Raw genomic sequence first — 20,731 nt, 5'->3', positions numbered from 1 at the left:
AGTTGCCAGTTGTGATGATTTCTTATAGCAGCCATGGGAAATGATTATATTATTATTCCTTTGTTGGGTGTATAGTTTACAAATATTTTTCCTATTCTGTAGTTTATCTTTTCATTCTCTTAAAGGAGTGTTTCCAGGACAAAAGTCTTTAATTCTGAAGTCCAAGTTATACATTTTTCTTTATGGGCCATGCTTTTGCCATCAATTGTAGAACTTTGTCTATCCCTTAGATCCAGCAGATTATCTATACTTTTCTTTTCTAAAGTTTTATGGATTTACATTTTACATTTAAGTTTGTGGTCTGTTTTGAGCTAGTTTTTCTATAAGATGTAAAATTCAGATTGAGGTTCATTTTTTTTTTTAACCTGTGGATGACCAATTTCTTTAGCAGCACTTGTTCTTCCACTGAATTTCTCTTGCACCTTTCCCAAAATTAACCAGACACATTTATGTGGGTCTATTTCTGGATTCTCTGTTCTATTCCATTGGTCTGTGTGTCTGTTCCTCTGTGCATACAACATTGTCCTGATTACTACTGCTATTTTGTAAAACTTGATATGAAGTAGAGTGAGTCCTTCCATTTTATCCTTCTTTTTAAAGACTGTTTTCACTATTCAGGGACTTGCGTGTACCTTCTCATACAAATTTTGAAATAAGCTTGTGTAAGTGTAAAAACTCTTGCTGGGATTTTGCTAGGAATTGCCTTAAATCTATACAATAGACCAATTTGAGAAGTATTATAGGTTGAATTTTGCCCCCCCCCAATTTATATGTTGACGTCTCCAGTACCTCAGAAGGTGCCTGTGTTTCGAGAGATGGCCTTTAAGACGATAATGAAGTTGAAATGAGGTCACTAGGTTAGGATGGGCCTTCATCCAATATGACTGGTGTCCCTAAGGAGAGGGAATTTCAACCCAGTGCAAGGCACAGCTGGGTGAGGACACAGCTACAAAGCAGCCATCTGCAAGCCAAGGAAAGAGGCCTCAGAGGAAACCAACCCTGCTGACCTCCTGACCTCTGACTTTCAGCCTTGACATGAGGAAATACATTTCTGTTGTGCTAGCCGCCCGGTCTGTGGTGCTTTGTTATGGCAGCCCTGGCAAACTAACACAGGAATACTTGGCATCTCTACTATGTTGCATCTTCCAATCTCTGAACAGTGTATGTCTCCTGACTTACTTAGGTCTTTGATTTCTTTCATCAGCATTTTGTAACATTAGGTGTACAAATTCAGTATATGTTTTTATTACATTTGGACCTGAGCATTTTATTTTCTATTGAGCAATTGTAAATGATACTGAATTTTAATTTCAGGTTCCACATGTTTATTGTTTGTCTGAAAATGTGGTTGACTTTTGTGTGTCGATCTTGTATTCGGCAACCTTGCTCGGCTCCTTTATTCATTCTAGGAGTTTTATTTGCAGAGTCTTTGGGATTTTCTACAAAGACAACCAGGACACCTGCAAATGGGAACAGTTTTACTGCTCTCTTTCTAATGTATATGCCCCTCTTTTACTGTCTTACCATAGTGGGCAAAACTTACAGTACTGTGTTGTGTAACTATCCTAAGAGCAGACATCCTTTCCTTTTTCCTAATCTTGGGGGAACAGCTTTAGTCTTGCAGCCAGGTTCCACTGCTTGCACTGCTGTGGGCAGATGAACCTGCCCTGTCACTGGGTATGGGATTCCTTGCTAAGTCCCTGTTTTGCTTTGTTCATTTGTCCTTGCCTGTTGAAGATCCTGAGCTGCAGTCCTCTCCAGTATCCAAGAGTACCATATATGGGAGATAAAAAGAAACTCCAGGAAAGTCACTGCCATTTCATTCTTCAAGTACAGAGTTCCCTAGTCTTCTTTGTGCTTTTAGAACCCTTTCATAATTGTCAAATCCTTTCCAGGGTATTTAGTTGTATTTAGAAGAAAGTAACCAGGAAAATGAGTCTACTACATCTTATCCCTGAACCATGTATTTTTAAAGTTTTTGTCATTAAATACGACATGATACTGCAAGTATTTTTTTTTTAAGAAGAATCTGGAATATCTTATTGCTCTGATGGAACTTAGAGATAATTTGGAATGAAGTCTTGGGTTAAGAGAGTTGATTGTGAGGACTAGGATATGAGTACTTGTGACTTTAGTGCTACCTATTTAAACTCTGTGGCCCTCAAGCATTTTGCCAGTCTACATGCAGAAATAGTACTCAACTCATAATTGTCCACTGATGTGTGTTTATGCTGCCCTTAGGCATATTGCATTAGTCAATCAGTTCTGTATGATGAGCCTTAAAATTCCGGAGTAGTAGCCCAGAGGGCACATTGCATTCTTCTGGGGGAAATAAAAGGTACCTAGAGAAACATTGCTCTCTGGCTTGGGGGTGGATCTGAGGGTAGCCTAATAATGGACAGATGAAAATAATCATCCTCTAAGTAAAACTGCAGCTTATAGCATAAGAGATATTGAGACTTCCACAAATTACATAATGAACTCTCAGATACATTTGAATTTTTTTTTCTCATTTATGCACGGCTCTGCTGTGCTAAAATAAATACGTAGTGTCTAAGACACTCAATCTGAAAAGTTCTGATTTAATTGCTGCATTTCATTCTGAATGATTCCTGGCTTAAACATCTAAAGCCTGTGAGTTTCTGTATCATTACCCTGAAACCTGACTGAACTTTATCAAATTTAATAGTGTGTGCTCACTTGCATTAGCAATTTGAAAATTTTGATGCCTGTTCCCAGGTCTCTATTTAACATCTCTTAAGTTTTGTATACTTAGTCCCTTTGCAAGTCGTTGCATTTTTAAAATAAAAGTTGAGTCCAAGTGAGTACGGGATGAAAAACTAGTTGGAAAGAAATGGGAAGCTGGGAACATGCATGCCGGAACTTGAGAGTGTTCACGTGCATTATTTAATTACGCCCTATGAATAACGTCTCTTTTATATCCAAACTCGAAGGGCCAAATCCTACCTATCTACCAGCAGATCTTCCCAGATGTTTGGAGTCAGCAGTGGTTTCAAGGGAGGAAGAAATTTATAGCAAGAACTATGCTTTTTTAACTTGAGACATGAGGTCACTGTAGAAGTTCACCAATGCAAAAAAAAAAAAAACAAAACAAAACCAAAACACTTTACATACTTATGGGAGAATAATAATTTTGGGGGCACTTGGGTGGCTCAGTCTTGGCCTCTTAATTTTGGCTTGGGTTGTGATCTTGGGGTCATGAGAGCAAGGCCCCCGAACCCCAAGTTCAGTGGGGCATCTGCTTGAGATTCTCTCTCTCTCTCTCCCCCCATGACGTGCTCTCTCTCTTTTTCTTTCTCTCTCAAATAAATAAATCTTAAGAAAAGAACATTTTGAAGCATATTGTGAACTAAATACCTTATTGATAAACAGAGGTCTTGGACATCAAATGAACATTTGAGGCACTGAATCTATTCACAGAACTGCCTTAATTTCTGCCAATACCTTGACGCACTTTTAAAAACCAGCAGGCCGACTATCTTGATGTTCTTGGAAACAACTTGATTTCAAATTTTTCTCTAATTCAATTTATATGCGCCCCCCCCCAAACAAAATAAAGCAAAAACTGTCCTGGTGTTTTAAAGTAATCTGTGAGTGTCAAAACGATATAATGAAAAATGAAATGGATATCAGAATCTACTAGTCCAGCTGTGTGACCTTGGGGAAGTCAAAGCCTAAGCAAATGGTAGGTCAATGGCATGAGGTGACAAAGATTCTTTTCTTGACCAAACTTTAGTTAGGCTCCTGAGCCCTCAAGATGGAAAGTTCCTGTTACTATTTTGTGCACTAGCCACAGATTGAGATTAGTGCTCGGCACATAGTAGGTGTTCAAAAAATGGCTGTCGCATGATCTTCCATTTCTATATCTATAAAATCAGATTTTTGTGAGAATTAAAAATTGCCACAACTGTTAAGGTCATGACACAATATACTCAACTCTATACTCAAAATTTGGCCAGTGTCACCATCTCTGTGACGTCTTCCTGAACTATCCTTCCTCAACTCTAGTTTGTCCAATCATTTCACACATCCCTAGTCTGATTACCTGCTGATCTGATGCGTATATATTTTGCTGCATGACTGCAACTGGACCTGTTGGTGTTTTTATATCATGTCTGCCACTTTCCTTTGAAGGTGTTACTTGGATTTTTCGCTTTTACTCTTGCCTCTTTGACCAAGGGGGCTATATCCTCTCTGTTATCTATTGTAGTGTATAAGAACATAGACTCTAAAGCCAGACAGGCTCAGGTTTTTTTGTTTTTTTTTTTTTTTAAGATTTTCTTTATTTGACAGAGAAATAGAGAGCACAGGTAGGCAGAGCCGCAGGCAGAGGAAGAAGGAGAAGCAGGCTCTCTGCCATGCAGGGAGCCCGATGTGGGCTTCGATCCCAGGACCCGGGGATCATGACCTGAGCTGAAGGCAGATGCTTCACCCACTGAGCCACCCAGGCACTTGTGGACAGTCTCAGTTTAAGTCTCTACTCTATAATAGCCTAACTATGTAACATTTTGTGAGTTACATAATAATCCTGTCCCTCTGTTCCATCATATGTAAATTTGGATGGTAACAGTATCTCAGTCATATGGTTTCTGAAAATTAAATGATTTAATACATGTAAAGTGCTTAAAACAGTGCCTGGCACATAGAAAATATTCAACAAGTGTTAGCTGTGGTTACTGTCCTTCCTACAAAGCTACAAACAATTAATTATATGCTCTGCAACTTTCATAAAGACTCACCTCTAGACATTATTGGCAAGCCAAACAACATAGTTTTATATAATTGATTTGTCTACACAGATCTTAGATACATATTCTAATTTCTTTAAAATAATGGAATATAGAACCAGCTAAAGATGACACCTCAAATGCACATGCAGGGGTGCCTGGGTGGCTCAGTTGGTTAAGTGTCTGCCTTCAGCTCAGGTCATGATTCCAGGATCCTGGGATCGAACCCCGCATCAGGCTTCCTGCTTGGGGCAGGGTTGGGGTGGGCTGCTTCACCCTCTTTCCCTCTTTCTCTCTCTCACTCTCTCAAGCAAATAAAATCTTTTTTTTTTTTTAAATGCACATGCAATGACGGGAATACAGGATGGAAAAAGAGTCAGAAAAGAAGAAATTATTGAACAATACCAGAGTAAATGTTATAGATTCTGCTTTTTTAAAAGGACTATTCAGGTTAACTATTTTTTCTTCAGTGATCTTTGGCAATTTGTCTTTAAGAGAACGAGTCTATTTCTTGTAAGTTATTGTACTGATAGGCATAAAGTTTTTCATAATATTCTGTTACTATATTTTAATGTCTGTAAGTTCTATAGTGATGCTCCTCTTTCATAAGTGATACTGGTAATTTGAGTTGTCTGTCTTTTTTTCTTGATCAGTCTGGCTAGGGGTTTATCATTTTCATGAATCTTACAAAAGAACCAACTTTGGGTTTCACTGGTTTTTCTCTGTTACTTTCTAATTTTTAATCTTCCTGATTTCAGCTCTGAAACTTTGTTAATTCCTTTCTTCTGCTTGCTTTGAATTTAATTTGCTCTTCATTTCTTAGTTTCTTAAAATGGAAGGTTAGATGATTACTTTGAGACCGTCCTCATTAGTTTAAGATAAGTATTTAATGCCATAAATCTTCCCCTAAGCACTACTTTAGTTCTATCTTACTGTTTTTTAACAGCTTTGAGGCATAATTGGCAAATGAATAAGAGACTATGGACTCTGAAAAACAACCTGAGGGTTTTGAAGGGTCAGGGGTGGGAGGTTGGGGGAACAGGTGGTGGGTGATGGGGAGGGCACGTTTTGCATGGAGCACTGGGTGTTGTGCAAAAAGAATGAATACTGTTACGCTGAAAAAATTAATAAAAGGGGAAAAAAAAAAAAAACCTCAAAAAAAAAAAAAACTGTATATATTTAAATGCACAATTTGATATGCTTTCACACACACACACATGCACACACACTACTGCAATAATCACTACTATCAAGATAATAGACCTATTCATTATGCCTTCAATTTTCTTCATGCCATTTAATAATCATTTTCATCTGTCCACTCCATTCCCATTGGTCCCTAGCAACCACTGGTCTTTTTTTCTGACACTCTAGATTGGTTTGCATTTTCTAGAATTTTTATAAATGGGCTTAAGGAGCATGTACTCTTTTTTTGTGTGACTCTTTTTACTCAGTTGAATTACTTAGGGTTTATTCATAATTTGTGTGTTATCTATCAATAGTTCATTCTTTTTTATTGCTGGTATTTAGCAATATTGATTATGATGTGTTGGTGTAGTTTTTCTTTGAGGTTTGATGAATGTCTCAAATCTCTAAATTTGTCTTTCATAAAATTTAGAAAATAATTGGTTATTTTTTGTTTAATTTTTTCCCTGTACCAATCTTTTTCTCCTCTCCTTTGAAGACTCTAGTGACACAAATACTCTACAGTTTCTTAGAGTCCCATAGGTTCTTCAGGTCTTGTTCATTTTTCTTCAGTCTTTCTCTCGATACTTTAATTTGGATGATTTGTATTAATTCCTCTTCAAGTTCCCTGACTCTTTTGTTATCTCTATTCTGTTATTGAACCTATCCTTTAAAAAGAAATCCAGATATTGGATTTTCCTGTCATAAATTATTCAATTTTTTAGTTTCTTCTTTTCCATAGTTCCTTTTTCTTTATTAAGAACTTCCATATTTCTGTTCATTTCTATTCATTGTACATATATATATATATATATATATATATATAAAATATATACGACATGGAGTAAAAAGACTTTGTCTGATATTTCCAACACCTAGGTAATTTGAGGTTTGGCATGTGTTGATGTTCATTTCCTTTAAAAATTTTTAATGTTTCCTGGATATTTTTCATGTCAAGTCATTTTGTATTGCTTCATGGACATGTTGAATATTATATTTTGTAGACTTTGGGTCCTGTTAAATTCCTCTCAAGAATGCTGATTCTGTTTACTTGTTTGGTTTACTAGGCAATGAAACGAATTAGGTTCAGACTCAGTGTTCATGTCTGTGGGTCAAGGATTCAGTATCTTCTGTTTACAAAACCTTTGCCTATGCTTCTTTGAGTCTGTCCCACACAAAAGCCACTCAGAGCATGGTCCTAGACCCTCTAGCAAAGCCAGAACATGAAAAAAGGAGGGAAAAAAATATTTCAATGATATTTGGCTTCTGGGGCTTCTGTTGCCTGTTATTCTGGCCAGAGAGATTGGGTATCCATGAGAGTTTCAGCCACTCCTGTACTACCACCATGTAGCTATGTAACTGGGTACTGAACTTGGGGTAAAGCTGCTAGAGAAAAGAGGGATAAGGGAGCCTGGGTGGCTCAGATGTTAAAGCATCTGCGTTTGGCTCAAGTCATGATCCGAGTTCTAAGGGTCCTAGGATCGAGTACCACATGGGGGAGCCTGCTTCTCTGACTCCTACTCCCCCTGCTTGTGTTCTCTCTGTCAAGTAAATAAACAGTCTTTAAAAAAGAAGCGGGGGTGGGGGGAATGAAAACCTCACCCCCCTACAGGTTATATTTCCAAGTTTTGATTTCCCTCCCAATATGGCTGCTTCTGTTTATTTTTCTGAGTCCTTACACAGTTGCTTTTGAATTTTTTTCAGAATTATTAAAAGGAATATAGAAAAAGAGGAAGTCCTTAGTGGGCTTACTCTAATTTTGTTGGCATCAGAATTCTCATTATCCATTTTATTTTATTTTTTTTAAAGATTTTATTTATTTATTTATTTATTTGACAGACAGAGATCACAAGGAGGCAGAGAGGCAGGCAGAGAGAGAGAGGGGATAGCAGGCTCCCTGCTGAGCAGAGAGCCCGCTCGATCCCAGGACCCTGAGATCATAACCTGAGGTGAAGGCAGAGGCTTAACCCACTGAGCCACCCAGGTGCCCCTCATTATACATTTTAATGTTCAAATGTTCCAAGATTTGATGAAGGGGCCCCATTAAGCTAGCTCCTGTGCTTTTAAAAAGATACAGTCCCATCATTTGAGCACTTCCTTATTTTCTAGCTCAAAAAATGTTCCAGTCTTGTTATAATATTCTTGCCCTGGGCCTCATTTCTCCAAGAAATGTCTATTCCCATTTGTGCTTGCTGCTACTCACGTGTTGTTGCTTTTAGGTCCTCTTAATGGACAGAGATAGAAAATAAATCTAAGTACACACATATTCACAAAATTATATATATATATATAAAATATATTTAATCACTACTACTACTATTATTAATATCTATTTTCTCCATGAATTCATACCGATACCATGAAAATTAATCTGACACCACAGGATTCATTACTTGCTTCCCCCTTCCAAGTTTTCAACTTCCTTATGCAACAGTGAGAAATTTGGGTTTTATTATCCTCAGGATACTCGTTCACTTATCCTATCCCAGAATACAGAGGAAGTAGTTTCAGAATTGGCATTGTGTACCTCTGGTAAGATAAAACCTAATACTACAATTCATTTGTTTACATTTTTTTTAGTTTTCCATTGTGTATATAAGACAAAAATTGCACTTTAAAGTTATATGGGTTAGGGTTATTTTTGTACTCTCTACTAAATGTAGTTATGTTATTGATTTCAAACAGAGTTAAGTTCATTTGACTCTGTTCATAATCTATTTTAGAGTTTTCTCTCAATCTTTATTTTTTTATAAATAAAAATATAAATCTAAAACATTAACACAGTTTCTGAAGTCAAAATTATCTAAGATGTGTATTCAGAGAAGTATAATTCTCCAACCCTAACCTCTGTTTCCAGTTTCTACCTTCTCCCTGAAGGTAAAAAATCTCATTTATTAGTTTCTCATTTAACCATTCTGCGTTTATTTTTTACAAAAATAAGATATATGTATATTTTTGTATTTGTCTATTTTCTTGCATAGATAGTATGCCCTATCTCCTCTTTTGCATTTTGCTTTTTTCACATGATAATATATGTTGGAAATTGCTCCATACTAGTTAATAGAAAACTTTCTTATTCTTGTTAATAGTTTCATGGTACTCCGTTAGGTACATTCTACAGTACATTCAATTAACCTCTTTTGTATGGGTACATAGGTTGTTTCGAATATGTTGCAATGACAAGCAATGCTCATATGAATAACATTATACCTATATATTCCTGTTTTATCAGAGGTTTATTATCCAGGGAAATTTTTAGAGGGTGATTTGCTGAGCTAAAATGTAAAATATGTAGTTTTGTTCAGTATTGCCAAATTCCCCTCTATAATTACTGTACCAACTGGCATTCCCACCGCTAATATATGAGAATGCCTATGTCCCATAGTCTTGCTGCAGTGCCATGTCAAGCTTTTAAAGTTGTGCCAATTTGTATTTGCAACAACATGGATGGGTCTAGATGGTGTAATACTAAGTGAAATAACTCCGTCAGAAAAAGAGGATGTCATATGATTTCACTCAAATGTGGAACTGAAGAAACAAAAAACTAGGAAAGAAAGGAAGAGACAAATAAAAAGGTCAGATATTTAAATATATAGAACAAACTGGTGGTTACCAGAGGGGATAGGGGAGAGGGGATGGTTGAAATAGATAAAGATTAAAAGTATGCATCATGATGAGCACTGAGTAATGTATAGAATTGTTGAATCATTACATTGGCTATCTGAAGTTAACATAACACAGTATGTTAAGTATATGTGAATTTAAAAATAAATTTTATTTATTTATTTTTTTAAATAAATTTTAAAATAATGAATAAAATAAATTTTGCCAATCTGATAAGTAAAAAATGGTATCACTGTGTCATTTATTTTGCATTTCTCTTACGATTGAAACTAAACACTGTCATATATTTAAGGACTGTGTGTTATCACTGTGTATATATAATTCAAACATTCACAATGTTTTAAAATATATTTAAAAAATCACAACAACCTACTCACATCTTTAGCTCCTTTTTTCCTATGGAGTGCTGGATGTTCTTACCTCAGTTTTCATTTTTTAAAAAATTTTTAAAGATGATTTATTTATTTATTTGACAGAGAGAGAGACACACAGCAAAGGAAGGAACAGAAGCGAGGGCAGTGGGAGAGGGAGAAGGATCCTGACGTGAGGCTTGATCCCAGGATCCTGGGATCATGACATGAGCCAAAGACAGACACTCAAGAGCTGAGCCACACAGATGCCCCATTTACCTCAGTTTTTAAAAATTCTTTTGCCATGTATTATTGGAATTACTAAGATAACTATCTCCTGCTTTACCACATCTGACTCTTGAGTCATAGTTAAAAATCCTTTCCAAATACCTCAGTTATAGATGAATTCCCTTTTCTTTTCTTCTGGTACTTGTAGGGTTTCATTTTTTAAAATTAGATTTCTGATCCATTTAGAGTTTGTTTATATATTTGGCATGTGACAAAATCAAATTTTATCTTTTTCCAAATGGCTATATTGTTAGCTAACAGCATTTCCCAGTGATTTGGAATGATACTTTTATCATATAGTACATATCCATTTGTACTGGGGTCTATTTCAGATTTTCTACTATATTCCCCTTGTTTGTCTATGTAAGGTCCAATGATACACTTTAAATGATAAAGGCTTTATAATATGTTTAAATATCTCCTAGTGCTAGTCCTCTTGCACAGCTTTTCTCTTCCAGTTTTTTCAAGCTATTCTTGAACGTTTAATTTTGTAAAGGAACTTTAATATCGACTTATCTAACATCATAAAAAAGCTTTGTAAAGACAAACATAAGACCTGGAACTATAAAACTCTCCAAAGAAAGCATAGGGGAAAATCTTCATGATGTTGGTCTTGGCAAAGATTTTATGAATATGACATCAAAAGCATAGACAACAACAAAAGAATAAATAAAGCTTCTACAGAGCAAAAGAAACCATCACAGGGTGAAAAGACAACCTATGAAAGGGGAAGGAACAAAAGTGTGCAAGTCATATATCTGATAAAAGATTAATCTCCAAAATATATAAAGAACTCATACAACTCAAGTAAAAGAAACTGTAATAATCTAATTAGAAAATGGGCAAAGCCCTTGAGTAGACATTTGACCAAACACGACATACAAATGGATAATATGCATGTGAAAACATACTCAACATCACTCATCATCAGATAAATGCAGATCAAAACCAAAATGAGATTATCACCTCACCCTATCAGAATGGTTAATTAAGAAGACAAGAAATAGCAGGTATTGGTATGATGTGGAGAAAAGGGAACTCTTGCACACTGTTGGTGGGAATACAAGATGGTGCAGCTGCTATGGAAAACACTATGAAGGATCCTCAAAAATTAAAAATAGAACTGTTATATAATACAACAATCCCACTTTTGGATATTATCCAAAAGAATTGAAATCAGGATCTTGAAGAGATATTAGCACTCCTAGGTTCATTGCAGCACTATTTACAGTAGCCAAGATGTGGATGCAACCTGAATGTCCATCAACAGATGAATGAAAAAAATGTAATATAAATATATATAGTTTATAGATATATAATATATACTACATTCAACAAAATAGTATTTAGCTTTAAAAAAGAAGAAAAATCTGCTATATGTGACCACATGGATGAACATGGAGGACATTATACTAAGTGAAAAAAAAACCAGTCACAAAAGAGCAAATACTGTATGATTCCACTTATATATGAGGTATCTAAAGTAGTCGAATTCATAGAATCAGAGAGTACAATGGTGGTTGCCAGGAGACTGAGGGAAGGGAAAATGGGGACTTACCAAAAGGTTTAAAGTTTCAGTTAAACAAAATGAGTAAGTTCTAGATACCTGTTATACATCATTGTAACTTTAGTCAATAATAATGTATTATAGGGGCGCCTGGGTGGCTCAGTGGGTTAAAGCCTCTGCTTTCAGCTCGGGTCATGATCCCAGGGTCCTAGGATCGAGCCCCGCATTGAGCCCCGCATGGGGCCCTCTGCTCAGTAGGGGGCCTGCTTCCTCCTCTCTCTCTGCCTGCCTCTCTGCCTACTTGTGATCTCTATCTGTCAAATAAAAATCTTAAAAAAAAATGTATTGTACACTTAAAAATTTGTTAAGAGGGTAACTCTTATGTTAAGTGTTTTTGAGACTATATTTTTTAAAAATAAATCTTGTCATTTTTATTGGAATTGAACTAATTGTTACATTAATTTTGGAAGAACATAGAGATACACTTCCTTATTTTGGCTATTGTAAATAATGGTGCAGCAAACCTATGAGTATGTGTATCTTCTTGAATTAGTGTTTTTGATTTTTTTCAATAAATGCCCAGTAGTGGAATTATTGGCTCATACGATATTTCTATTTTTAATTGTTTTAGGAAACTCCATACTGGTTTATAAGTGGTTATACCAATTTATATTCCCACCAACAGTGCATGCAGTTTCCTTTTTTTCCACATCCTCACCAACACTTGTTATTTCTTGTCTTTTTTGATTCAGGCCATTCCGACAAGTATAAGGTAATATCTCATTGTGGTTTTGATTTGCGTTTTTCTGATGATTAGTGATATTGAACATATTTTCATGTGGCTGCTGAACATCTGTATGTCTTGTTTGAAGAAATATCTATTTAGGTCATCTGCTCATTATAATTAGATTATTCAACTTGGGAAATTACCTATTTTTAATGCTCTGAATTAATTTGCATATACATCTACAAAGTAATCTCATGATTTAAAAAATGTATTTTCTTGGGGTGTCTGGGTGGCTCAGTCGGCTAAGTGTCTGCCTTCGGCTCAGGTCATGATCTCAGGGTCCTGCAATCGAGCCCCACATCGGGCTCCCTAGTCAGCGGGAAGCCTGCTTCTCCCTCTCTCACTCCCCCTGCTTGTGTTCCCTCTCTCACTGTGTCTTTAAAAAAAAAAAAAAAGTATTTTCTTCAGTTATTCTCCTTGTGGTATCTCATTTTATACATGCTTTCTTCCTTTTTTAAAGTTAGCTGATGACTTTTTATTTTGTTTAACAAAATTTTTTTTAAAAACCAAGATTTTGATTTATTCATTGGATCTATTATTTTTTATTCTGTAGTCAATTTCTACTTTTTCTCTTTCATTTTTTTTCTTCTTCGTGCTTTCTTTTGGTTTACTTTATAGTTTATATTTATTTCCAAGGTTTTTTTGGAAAAAAATTTATATGCTTTCATTTTTACTGATAAATGTGATTAGGGATATGAATTTTCCAGTGATCACTGCTTTAAGTATTATTATTTAGACTTTGATATGTAGTGTTTATGCTGTCATATTTCTAAAGAAACCTGTAATTTCAGTTTGTATTTCTCCTTTTGACCAAGAGCGTATTTTTCAAAGATTTTATGAATTTATTTGAGAGAGAGAATGAGAGAGATAGAGGGAGAGAGAGAGGGAGAGCACAGAGAGAGTGAGATAGGGAGAAGCAGACTCCTCACTGAGCAGAGAGCCCAATGTGGGGCTCCATCCCAGGACCCTGTGATCATGACTTAAGCTGAAGGCAGACCCTTAACTGAGCCATGCAGGTGCCCCTCAAGAGTTGTTTAAAAATTTGTTATAATTTCAGGATGAGATAGTCTTTAAACTTTTGTTAATTTTTCTAATACTATTCCTTCTTATCAGAAAGCACTTTGGGTAATATTTTTACTTTTCTAATATTTTCTTTGTGGTCCAGTATTTTATTAATTTCCGTGCATGTTCCATGTGCACCTACAAAGAAAGTATACTCTCTTTGATAAGAGTATAAAGTTCAGCACACCTTCATAAGAGCTATATCCTTTTTATTATTTTTTTTGCCCAATCTTTCTTTTTTTTTTTAAAGATTTTATTTATTTATTTGACAGACAGAGATCACAAGTAGGCAGAGAGGTAGGCAGAGAGAGAGAGGAGGAAGCAGACTCCCTGCTGAGCAGAGAGCCCAATGCGGGGCTCGATCCCAGGACCCTGAGATCATGACCTGAGCTGAAGGCAGAGGCTTTAACCCACTGAGCCACCCAGGCACCCCTGCACAATCTTTCTTATACTGAGTATGATGTGTTAAAATCTCCCATTAGTAGAATGTGTTTATAAATGTGTCCTTCCATGTTCTTTCGTTTTTGCTTTATACAGATCATTGCTGTGTTATTGGTGACATAGGTATTCTTAACTTCTCTTTGTTGTTAATTGTGGCTTTTATCATAAATAAGCATCATTCTTATTGATCATAAAAAAGCATTATTTTATCATAAAAACTTATTATTTTATCATAAAAAGCTTATTTTATCATAAAAAAGCATCCTTTTTACTCTTGTTGCTGTTTTCATTCGAAATTTACTTTGTTAGGTATTAAGTCACAGTTTCTGTTTTCCTATTGTTTCCATTTACTCGGTGCACTTGTGCTCATCCCTTTATTTTTAACAATTATGAATCACTGGGTTTTAAGGGCTTCTCTTGTATAGAGAATATAGTTGGGCCTTTCTTTTTAAGGCAAATTAAAAATCTTTCATTTGTAGTCATGTTTTAGGTTCATTCACGTTTACTGCTGTTACCAATATATTTGTTTTCCTCTGTCATGTTACATCATGGTATAATGTTGAGGGCATAATGTTATATTTTCTTGTGTTTCTTCTTCTAATTGATTTTTTTTTGCACTTTCATTAATTATATTTCTTTTGGGGTTTTGGAAGATTTGTTTTTTTGTTTTAGTAGTGAACTTTAATATCACATTTATGTCATGTTTTATTTATATCATGTTTAATGCCCTTAAACCACTGTTTTCTTATTAAATCTGTTACTTTCTGGTTTGCCAATTTTTTATGGTATCATTTAACTCCCACCTTCTGTTTATAGAAAAATCAATAAAATTATTTTACTTTCCTCTTCCTCTTTCCCTTTCTATTCTCCTCCTAGTTTTAGTTGCATTTTTGCTAATTTTTTAGAGTTTACAACACATAATAGATTTTATATAACATATAACAGTATTCTTCTACCCTTATAGCACTTCTATTTTTGTCTTAGCTCTAAAATTACCCATATTAAATGCTCATCATTAGTCTTTTGGATGAAATTTTCCCAGTCATTTCTTTGTTAGTTGAATCTCATCTACTATTTAATTTCTTAAGAAGGGCTTATGGGTTCAGAATTCTCTGGGTTCAAAATCTCAACTTTTTATAGCCTGCATGGCTAGCATGTAGAAATCTTCATTTCAAACTCTGAGTATGTTTTTCCACTTTTTAATTTAAGGTACATTTTACATACAATAAAATTTACCCTTTTAAAACTGCACACTAGAATTTATAGCTTTTCAAATTTTAAGAAACTATATATATTTACATAATATATGTATAATTTACATATATATGTATATACATATACATGTATAAATATGTATATACATATACATATATAAAACCACCACATCAACATATACCAAAATAAATACCTCTTTTCAGTCATCCTCCCACCTTAAACCACTTGAAACTAGTGATCTGTTTTCTTTCCTTATAGAGTTGCCTTTGAAAGAGTTCCTTAGAATTGGTTAACTTTTTGAATAATATTGCTTCTATTACTATGCTTTATTTTTGTTAATTGTGAAGTCATTCTAATTCTCTTACTCTTGTATACTTTTCATTATTTTTACCTGAAATTCCTGAAGATTTTTCTTTATATTTAAAATTAAAAATGGAATTATCAAATGATCCAGTAATTCCACTACTGGGTATTTACCCAGAGAAAATGAAAACACTAATTCAAATATATACATAAATCCCTATGTGTATTGCAGCATGGTTTACACAAACCAAGATATGGAAGCAACCCAAGTGACCATAGAGAGATGAATGAAAAGAGAAAGTATGGCATATATATAATGTAAAATTACTCAGCCATAAAAGAAGTGTGAAATCTTGAAATCTGCAATCATACAATGGACCTAGAGGATATAATGCTAGTTGAAGTTAGTCAGAGAAAGTCAAATGCCATATGATTTCACTCATATGTGGAATGTAAGAAAAAAACAAAGAAAAAAAGAGACATTTAAGAAAAAAGACTCAAATACAGAGAATAAGCTGGTATTTTCCAGAGGAGAGGTGGATGGTGGGATGGGTAAAATAGATGAAAGGGAGTAAGAGTACTATTATCCTGATGAGCCCTGAGACATTTATAGAATTGCTGAATCATTGTATTGTACATCTGAAGCTAATATAACACTGTATGTTAATTACACTTGAGTAAAAAAATAAAATGTGACATGAATAAGGTAAAGGGATAGCAGAGTATGAAAAGGAAAATGAAAAACCTCTCTAAAGTCAATATTATAAAAATTCTGAATGCCTGAATTTTATTGTGATAATGTGACTTTGAAATTATATAATTATTAATTAAGTAGTTATCCCCATCACCTTGTGAAAACATAAATTGTAGTGCTCACTTCGGCAGCACATATACTAAAATTGGAAAACATAAATTGTAGACCCCATAAAGAATAGCTATTATTGAGTCATATTGCCCGCCAAGCACTTAGTTTGCCAACTTTTAAAGAGATTATTTAAAATACATTTATTAAGGATGAGGAGTCTCTTTCTCTTTCTTTGTGTAAGAGATGATACTAAGTATGTGTACCCCTCCCCCCGAACATAGAGGTGAGAACATGTTTCTGTCACTGTCCCATTGTATACATTAAGGCAACTATCATTGTTTGTAAGTGAGACTGAGCAATAGAGTATTTGTGCATGATTTTAATATCTTGTAAAATGTCCGTTTTGCTTTTTGAAGACTCTGCTACTGATTTATTTAATTATATGATAAACACATCCAATTTTTCTGTCACACAATTTACTTATTTCTTCATTTTTCAAATGATATAAGTAAAATGATTAACTCTATGAATGTTTACTATGATACCTGACACAAATTTAGGATATAATCTGAGATTTTTTTAAAAACTAGTAAAATTGTACTTACCATAAAGGATTGCAAGCAGAGACAGTGGCATGACAAGTAGTCCCACTAGCATATCAGCAACGGCTAGGGACATCAAGAAATAGTTGGTGGCATTGTGCAGTTTCTTTTCCAGGCTTACTGCCATGATAACGAGAATGTTGCCACCTATTGTCAAGATTATTATGATGACGATTGAAAGTGCTGGCCAGTTTTGTACCCCGTCTGGGAATTTGAAGCGTCCACCATCGGAGGTATTGAAAATGTCAGTTACTAGAGCTGCAACAGGGCTCACAGAAATATCGCATTGCCAAACCAGTAGGCCAATTAGGTGCACACTGAAAAATTAAGGAAAAAAAAAATCAGATACATATTACATTGTTTATATCAATAAACTTCTTATACAAAACAATTGCTTTTCCTTTAGCAACTCTTATCACCATCATCATTTCTACTGCCTTAATGAAATCTCACTATTTCTTTTTTCTATCCAAGGAATATTATGAGTCAGACACTTAGTTTGTGGAGATATATATATATATATATATATATATATATATACACTATCTGTATTATAAAATTGCATATATGTAATCTCATTTGATCATACACAATAACCTCATGAGGTCAGTATTGGTTTATATTCATTATGCAAATGATGAGTCTGAGGTTCAGAGAGGTTAAGTAACTTTCTCAAGGCAGAACAGCCAGTAAGTGGCAGGAACAAGGTCCATACCCAGGTCCTACTGATTTCAAAGCCTGTATTTTAAACTGTTACTTTATACAAGCAATATGAAACCACTGTTGTTTGATTTGCTCTAAGGGTCTATTTTTATATTTTTTCAATATTAATTTCTTCTTAATCCCTTCTGAGACAACTGACAACAGAATGAAGAGAGAATTTCCTTTAAGTACCCAGTACTCTGACAAGAAAATTGCACCATTGCCTTTTTTAATCTAAAGCTCAGAAGGAATAAGTTGTCATCAGACAAACTTCAGGCAAGATGTTAGAAGAGGCACCGTGGGTTTGGGCCATAGCGCATATTCATTTCTTTCTAAAACTCTTTTTACCTTCTCACAGCTACAGAGTCTAGGCTGGTCCATACATATTTAATATCTGTGCTGTAAATTTTCCTTCTATCTGACACTCTCCTCATTTCAGTCCTATGTTTTCTGGGCCCTGTTCTAGGCTAGAAAATGATTGATTTGTGGTGTTGATGAATTCCTATGGGTTTGCTGCTTTTCCTATGTTGGATGCAAAGTCTCTTAAGTCATTTAAACTGTGCCTCTCTCAGGAAGGTACTTTCATAGACTCTACTAGTAAGAATATCAGGCCAGGTGGCAAACAATGTAGGAGAAGCGGACATGGCTATGTTTTGTGCATCCCAAATCAACTTCCTCCATAGTGGTGTGGGATTTATTCAGGTTACATATATTAAGTGTCCTCTCAAAGTGTGTGTTCCTAAAGGATCTAATAAAACTAATATTTATTTTTATTAATGAAATAGATAAGAAAGATGGGCATGTTCATTATTTCCTGCGTTAAAAACAAAGATTATTATTCGAAAATGTTTTTGTGTATTTTATGTTCAATAGTAGTTATTTTATAAATATTAAGCAGCAACTACAGTACATGCAGTGGTTGTTAAACCTTGTTATTATTTATAGAGGAGGAAATTTTCTCTACTCATACAATTACATGCTGAATAATTTTTTTTTTTTTTTGCAGGACTGTTGAAGTAAGGGTCTTTCTGGAATTGGGGAGATTGAACACATGACATTAAAACATCTCGAGTCTGAGTTCTTCACATAAATCGTTTTATTTCATTATCTTATTCACTTTTTCTTTGAACTAAAAATATTATCTCTATACAGAGAAAATAACATGTGTGATTTGGTTAGCTCATCATTTATTATCAATCAGAGAAATTTACTGTAGTAAAACTGGATGATTATGATAGCATAATGATATCATATCTACAACATTATACACACATACACGCACATACACCATACTTTCTAAATGTACACTGGAAGGCTTGGCCTGAAAAACTATTAATGTTTCAAAATTCAAGTAAAATACGGTAATAATTTTTTGGAGTATTTGAAAATTATTTCTCTTAGTATCTTGGTAATATACTTTTATGTCTTTTAAGATAATGAAAAAATCATGAAAATATTTTGACTTTCTCATTCCACAGAGGGTAGGAAACTAATATTTTAATCATTTCGCTTAAAATAACTTCTGTATTAGTCGAAGTTACCTGACATTCTAAGCAACATGCAGGTGTAATTTTACATGCATAGTACAACATGCATAGTAATTTTAATCAAATAATCAGTAAATAATTGTATCAAATAATCAGCAAATTCTATTTCCTGGAACATAAAAAATAAGTTAAAATTATATATGTTTCAAAAAATCTGTATCATAAGTAATCTGTGATGAATGTGAGTAGAAATTATTAAAATAAAGGACCAAATAAATAGAAGCAAGTTATTTGCTCTCAGCTATCACTATATTTGATATATATCAGCTGTCACTATATTTGCTGTATTGGGCATGCGGTCAATTTCCTAACTTCATGACCTCAGTGATTTTTTGACCAGTCACTTAACCTCTCAGAGCATCAGTTTCTTCATCTGTAATCCCTATCATGTGATTGTTGGGAAAACTAAATGATACATATAAAGTCCTGAAAATTGTACCTTTGTCATAAGAGGCCCTCAGTAAATATTGGGGCTTACTTTCCTTTTGTCTTCAAAATTAAACAAAAATAGTTTATGCTAACTATACCCTGACTCATGTATTTCACAATTGGTGATAATTTAAATCCTGATTTTATTTTAATAAGATACTAATTTATGCAAAAAGCGTCTCAAACAATAATTTTAAATCTGCGTCTTTTCTGGTTTATCTGATGAAGAACATGTCTTTCTAGCATTTAAAAAAAAAATCTAGTTTAAATTAGCTGATGATTATCTCAGCTAGTCCTGTAAGATGTTATGCTCATAGTAAAGTGTTGCATCTTCTTTGGTCAAGTATAGAACAATAAATATATTTATCCTTCAGAGAATAAGGTCCTAACAGAATATGCATCCAACTTGAATTTTCTAAGCAAGTTGTAAAAACATCAAAGTCCTTTTGTATATTTCTCTAAAAATGACAGAGGGGTGCCTGGGTGGCTTAGTTGGTCAAGCATATGCCTTTGGCTCGGGTCATGATCTCGGGATGCTGGGATCGAGCCCTGCGTTGGGCTCCCTCTCCCTCTGCCCCTTCCCACCACTTGTGCTCTCTCTCTCTCTAATAAATAAATTTTAAAAAATCTTTAAAAATGTTGGAGGAATGCAGGATAAAATTGCGTGTAAAAATACATGAAATACTATTGGACAATTATCAATTTTAAAATTTGAGTGTCGGGGCGCCTGGGTGGCTCAGTGGTTTAGGCCTCTGCCTTCAGCTCAGGTCATGGTCTCAGGGTCCTGGGATCGAGCCCCACATCGGGCTCTCTGCTCCGTGGGGAGCCTGCTTCCTCCTCTCTCTCTGCCTGCCTCTCTGCCTAGTTGTGACCTCTCTCTCTGTCAAATAAATAAATAAAATATTAAAAAAAAAAACTCTAAAAAAAAAAAAATTGAGTGTCTTATTGTGGGTAGGAAAACACTTGGGAGTGGTTATCTTGCCTACCTCTGCTGGTCAGATATATTTTTAATTTTCATGAAAGAGTCCATGAGACAAATACTGAATTACCGAGGAAGCTTATAGAATCTAAATATACCTATTGTGAATTATAAAATAATGTTACTGGAAAGATTCTAAAAGAGTATTTACTTTAGT

The 20,731-nt window shown here is 34.6% G+C and overlaps 1 protein-coding gene across 1 annotated transcript in view; it reads right to left on the bottom strand.

The window, feature by feature from the left end:
* The window catches only part of HTR2C (5-hydroxytryptamine receptor 2C), a 298,497-nt gene that overhangs the window by 145,626 nt on the left and 132,140 nt on the right, over positions 1–20,731 (bottom strand). Inside the window, exon 4 of the mRNA XM_045995394.1 lies at positions 16,921–17,234. Within this exon, the coding sequence (XP_045851350.1) occupies positions 16,921–17,234 (314 nt within the window). The remainder of the gene's footprint in view (positions 1–16,920; positions 17,235–20,731) is intronic.

Source organism: Meles meles, chromosome X, assembly GCF_922984935.1.
Source record: "Meles meles chromosome X, mMelMel3.1 paternal haplotype, whole genome shotgun sequence".
In the NCBI taxonomy this organism is placed as follows: domain Eukaryota; kingdom Metazoa; phylum Chordata; class Mammalia; order Carnivora; family Mustelidae; genus Meles; species Meles meles.
Note: the sequence above shows the minus strand (reverse complement) of the source record. Positions and strands in the feature narration are given on the sequence as shown.